Source organism: Octopus sinensis, linkage group LG15, assembly GCF_006345805.1.
Source record: "Octopus sinensis linkage group LG15, ASM634580v1, whole genome shotgun sequence".
Taxonomy (NCBI): Eukaryota; Metazoa; Mollusca; class Cephalopoda; order Octopoda; family Octopodidae; genus Octopus; species Octopus sinensis.
The window spans coordinates 13,749,836-13,755,689 of record NC_043011.1 but is presented as its reverse complement, the minus strand read 5'-3'; the positions used below and the strand labels follow the sequence as shown (position 1 = coordinate 13,755,689).

At 40.1% G+C, this 5,854-nt stretch overlaps 1 protein-coding gene across 1 annotated transcript in view; it reads right to left on the bottom strand.

The window, feature by feature from the left end:
• LOC115220017 overlaps window positions 1-3,124 on the bottom strand; it is a 34,719-nt gene extending 31,595 nt beyond the window's left edge. Inside the window, exon 1 of the mRNA XM_036509810.1 lies at window positions 2,869-3,124. Coding sequence (XP_036365703.1) covers window positions 2,869-3,124 — 256 coding nt within the window. The remainder of the gene's footprint in view (window positions 1-2,868) is intronic.
• Between the last annotated feature and the right edge of the window lie 2,730 nt (window positions 3,125-5,854).

Genomic DNA, 5,854 nt, shown 5'->3' with positions numbered 1-5,854 from the left:
TGTTAGTGAATTTGGTAGACGAAAACTATGAGGGAAATCCGTTGTGCGTGTGTATATATATATATATATATATATATATATATATATATATATATATATATGTATGTATATATATATATCGTGACGCATATTTACCATTTGAATATGGCTAACCCCTAAGGGTGGATGCTACTGTAGTTTGTAGCCCCAGGAAGATACCTCCTCCAGCTGGCTATAGACACACTTTCTGTGCCCTATCAGTATTTGTGAAGGGAAATTCTGTCTTCTCCGCAATTCTGAGCTATTTTTCATTATTTTTTCTAAAAATACTCTAGTAAACACGGTTATAGAGCGAGCATACAGATGTAAGCATTGGCAAAAACATACATTTAGTGCATATAAGTAGTCTCTATCATTATATATAATTTAAACTTTAATTTCCTTTATATTTAACATTCACTATTAATATCCCTACTCTTTCTGTTAGCTACTTATGACGTTATATCATATAACGTTTTTTTAAACAATATTAATAGCGTTCTGTCTATCGCTATACAAATCCATCATTTTTTGCTAAAATGTCGTATTGACGAGTTTCGTTTTTTTCACTTTCCCGAAGAGAAGATTGCATTGTTTATACCATTTATTCTTTTGAATAGTATCAGTGGAATTTTCGAAACATGTGTCGAAAGTAAAAATATTTGTTTACACCTGCGTTAACTCCATTTTTATTCATATTATTCAAATATTCAACGTAAACACGAAGTTTCTACCTTTATAAACAAGGAGTTACAACACCTTTACTTGTGAGATTTTTGCTGCCTTGGTAACTATTTATTTATTTTTCGGTGTTAATTGTTAACAAGGTAAAAATACACTCATCTATTTATATATATATATATATATATATATATTATATATATATAATATATATATATATATATATATATATATATATATATGTATGTATGTATGTATGTAGTATGTATGTATGTATGTATGTATGTATGTATGTATGTATGTATGTATGTATGTAAATATATAGGGAGAATTCACGAAAAAACAAAAGACGAAGACAGGTGGTGTACAAAACAAACAGATGTATTTGACGCTGGGGAAGTGAAAGGAACACAGAAAGGAACACAGAAAGAAACAAGGAGAGAAAATAAAGAATGTGTAGTGGCTAGCGATCTATCATGGCGAAGGGTGGACAGAAGGGTCACACAGGAGAGCTAGGGAGAAGTGGATATATATATATATATGGCGCAGGAGTGGCTGTGTGGTAAGTAGCTTGTTTACCAACCATATGGTTCTGGGTTCAGTTCCACTGCGTGGCACCTTGGGCAAGTGTCTTCTACTATAGCCTCGGGCCGACCAAAGCCTTGTGAGTGGATTTGGTAGACGGAAACTGAAAGAAGCCTGTCGTATATATGTATATATATATATATATATATATGTGTGTGTGTGTGTGTGTGTGCACGTGTATGTTTGTGTGTCTGTGTTTGTCCCCCCAACATCGCTAGACCGATGCTGGTGTGTTTATGTCCCCGTCACTTAGCGGTTCGGCAAAAAAGACCGATAGAATAAGTACTGGGCTTACAAAAGAATAAGTCCCGGGGTCGAGTTGCTCGATTAAAGGCGGTGCTCCAGCATGGCCGCAGTCAAATGACTGAAACAAGTAAAAGAGTAAAAGAGTAAAGAGTATATATATATATATATATATATATATATACACACATATATATATCTTTGTGGTTGTTCCCCAGCTCCGTTGATTCACAACTCTGTGTTCATTTGTTTATGTACCTGTAACTTAACGGTTAGAATAAGTACCAGACTTAAAAAATAACCGTTGGGTTTGATTTGCCCGACTAAACTATTCAAGGCTGTGCCCTTGTATGGCCGCAGTCCAATGACTGAAACAAGTAAAAGATAAAAATATGTTTACATATATCAAATTTTATTTTTGTAGTTGTTCCTGTTTAGTTGTCTCAGATCAAGCAGACTCTTGACCCAAACATTGCAGCTGCGATTATTCTGTCCTTTCGTTAAACTACATTATCCATCTTATCCTTTTGAGGAAGGTTTGATTGTTACTTCTAAAAGGTGCGGCTCACCACACAGAGGTTTTTTGTTTCAACAAAAGCGTCCCAAATACACATAGAAATACCACCAGTAAGGTTGTAGCAACAAAGGCATAATATTTTGCTCATCAATGCCAGCTTCATCATTTGGATATGGAGATAAAAGTCAGAAATTAAGTCAATTCAGATGGCGCACTGACAAGTCATAGTTGAACATAAGTTGGCCAGAACAATGGGCAGAACTGCCAACGCTCTTTAGCGGTAGCAGCTTATGCACGCTGTCTTCCAGTTCAAAGCCTACTTCATCCTTTGGATTTGGAACATACATTGGGTTGCCAGCCCCAACTTTTCCAGCAGCCTTTCGCAGGAAGACACCTTCAAACCAAAATCCCTCCCCATTGAATACATCAACTCGATCAATGTAATTCAAAAATCATGATTTTCCAGCGCATTTGACAACCACAAAGTCACCTTCAATGATATCCATGTTTTTGCTTACATCTGACTTGTCATCGTGCTCAACTTCTGAATTATCGTCTGCTTCACTGGAACTAGAGGTTTTGAAGCTTGGGGGACATGCCCTTTTCCTTTTAGCTTTTAAGAAACATCACTTTGGCTTCTTGGCAGATGCCTTCCGTTTGAGATTTTCAGATAGGGCTGCTTCTGGCGTTCAGAGATGTCAGCCAGAATCTTTGTGTTGCCTTTTTTGCGACCGGCTTTCGCATTTTTTTCTCTCTGTTGCTTTTGGAAACAGAAGAACATGGAAGAGACATGACATTCTACGGATTGAGTGAATCAGGGTTACCGGAGGTGGATGGTTCAACACCATCTGTTTGCTGTCGTTGTGGATGGACAACATCACTTGACGACTCAGCAACTGGTGGTCTTGAATTTTCAGGAGTTGGATTCACCTCAGTGCCATCTTCAGCAGCAGCATCTTGCTCGCGATCACTTGGAGTAGCAGGGTTAAAATCTGTTTCATGAAAGATGTCCTTGTTGAACAGATGGATACCTGTCACTTGAAAGCTTGCAATGATGTTCAATGGCATCAAGGCAATCATTTGGGCTTAGTTCTCCAGGGTTGGAATTTCGTTGATTGTTACAGTTATCCTGGAGTTAGAACGTAGCCACTCATCCATGGCTCTGTTGCAAGCAGTTTTAAAGGGACCATATACTGATTGATCAAAAGGTTGAAAACTATGTGAGGTGTGGGGTGGTATTGTAAGCAAGACAACAACATGAGATTTATTTACAGTTTCCACAACATTGAGAGAAACGTGGGTGTCATGGTTATCGAGTATCAGGAGAGTCTTCTTCTCTGGTGAATATCTAGTGTGCTTGATGATGTGATTTAGGTATTCTACGGATGTATCTTCGTTCATCCAGTTGTTGCGCGTTATTCTGCTTCTGCACTCAGTTGGTCCACCTCTAACGAAGTGTTCTTTACAGTGGACCCTCGGAAAAATGAATAAAGGAAGCACGACTGATCCACTTGCACTCACAGTCTACACGACAGTCAATAGTTCTCCAGTTAAGCAGAAGTGACTGCACCAACTTGTCTCATTCCCTTCTCAGTCACAACAGGTGCGGAGTTTTGAACTGTGGCGCACCGAGTTTCGCCAGTGTTGTACATGTCACTGAGTGAAAACTTTTTCTGACAGGGAAATGACTTGGATGAGACGAGAGAGCATGGTTTTGGAGTTGATGAGAGAAACTCACCGCTAAAGATGATGGGGTCCAGCGAGAGAGGACCCGAATGAATTTTCCCACTTCGACCCCATATATCCGATGGACCTGTCAACTTTATCAGTGCCTATGCTCCGACCCATAACTCTTACATAAAATACAAAGGACGAATTTTAACGACCAACTCATAAGAACAATTCAAGAGACTTCAAACTAAGAACAGCTGCTGCTACTTGGCGTTTTATATGTGCCGACCATGGATCCTGGCCGAGCTGCTTGGGCTGCCATGATATTGACAGCATAAATGGCAACGGGCGACGATTATTTTGCACATAAACAACTTAGAGACGTCACGTTTCAAACATTGGCATTAAATACACTTAGTAATTGCAAGACGCTGCCTGCCATTTGAAAAATGTGCTCATGACTCGATCCTTCCAGAGTGCCAATTGCGACATTGACACCTTTTGGCGTGCTGCAAGATCAGATTGCAGCTAAAAAAGACGCACCGTATTAAGCCACGGGCAAGCAGCATGTTGATGTTACTATGGCACAATATCCAGGTGTAGCAAAAGAGTTCATCAGGTCACTGGAGGATGCCCTCCCCGTAGGCTCCATCACAAATGTAGAAGTACAGATGAGATGGGATTCTGTCAGAGGCTCCATCCACACTGTTGTACTGAAGGCTTTTGATAAGTAGAAATGCAAGACACCAAATTGTTTTGAATCTGTGATAGTTTAGGCAAGTCTACCACTGTCACCGAGGCAAAGCGTGCTGCACCACACGAACATAAACGCCATTATACTCAGGCAACTTTGCAAGTATTGTGAACAGCAGGATGCAAGCCCCAGAAAACAGCCAGATCCTGTGCAAATGAATACGAGTTATAACCTTTCAAAGGTATTCAATCGTCTTTTGGGACAGGTGACTCCGTGGAATGCATGAGTAGATAGCGAAGGCCATCGGACCGAAAACTATTACAGACATGACCATCAAAGACAAAAGTAAGCAGATGAAGAGACGGGTAGAATATTACTCAAAACCTTGTTCCGCAGAAAACACCTGCCCGAACAGTGTGCTTGACACTGTGGAATGCATGCCCGTGATGGAGTTACAGAATACATTACCGACTGTTGAAGAACAGAGTGAAGCTATTGATTGTCTTCCCATTGACACCAAGATTGGACGACAATCCAACAGAGGCCAAAAGGTGAGCAAAGAGCATCCGAAATTCACCGCCAGTGAGTGTTAGACGGTGAGATGGGAAAGTGGACTGAGAGGAGATGAAGCGGGGAAGATGCATGGGAATGAGCAGAAGGGCGGGAGGGTATGAGGAGAGCAATGTCTATGTATGTGTATATATGCAAGCATACATATATACATACTTACATATGTACGTACACACACATGCACACATGCACACACACAGACATGCACACATGCACACATGCACACACACACACATGCACACACACACACATATACTTCGTCTTTGGATTTGGTTTGCAAGATTCTTTATGTGAGTACGTGTGTTGAAGCGTATTTTGTTGTATCCGGGAAGAGTCCTTCTCTTTTTGTGCCTTATTATTTAACACACTCACTGGTTCAGTTTCCACTCATTTACTTCTTTATTTTTTCCAAAATTTTCGTTGCATCTTGCAACCTTTTCAACAGTCGTTGATTCTGTTCGTTATCCGAGCTGCGTTTGTGCGCATGTGTGTGTGGATCAGTGGGCGCGCCCATACACATATGTTTGTATGTATGTATGTATGTATGTATGTATGTATGTATGTATGTATGTATGTATGTATGTATGTCTGTGTGTGTGTAAACATGTATGTCTGTGTGTGTATGTATATATATGTATGCATGTGTGTACGTTTGTATGTATGCATTCTGCGTATTCCTGTGCTTGTGTGTTTGCATGTGGGTGTGTGTGAGTATTTGCATGTGTGTGTATGCGCACGGGTATGTGTGTGTGTGTGTGTGTGTACTTCTGTCTTCTTGTGAGTGCATGTCTGAGTATGTCTGTGATTGGGTTTTTGAGACTATAGACGTGCGTCTGTTATGTTTGGATGTGTCTCCATATGTGTTGTTGCGTGAA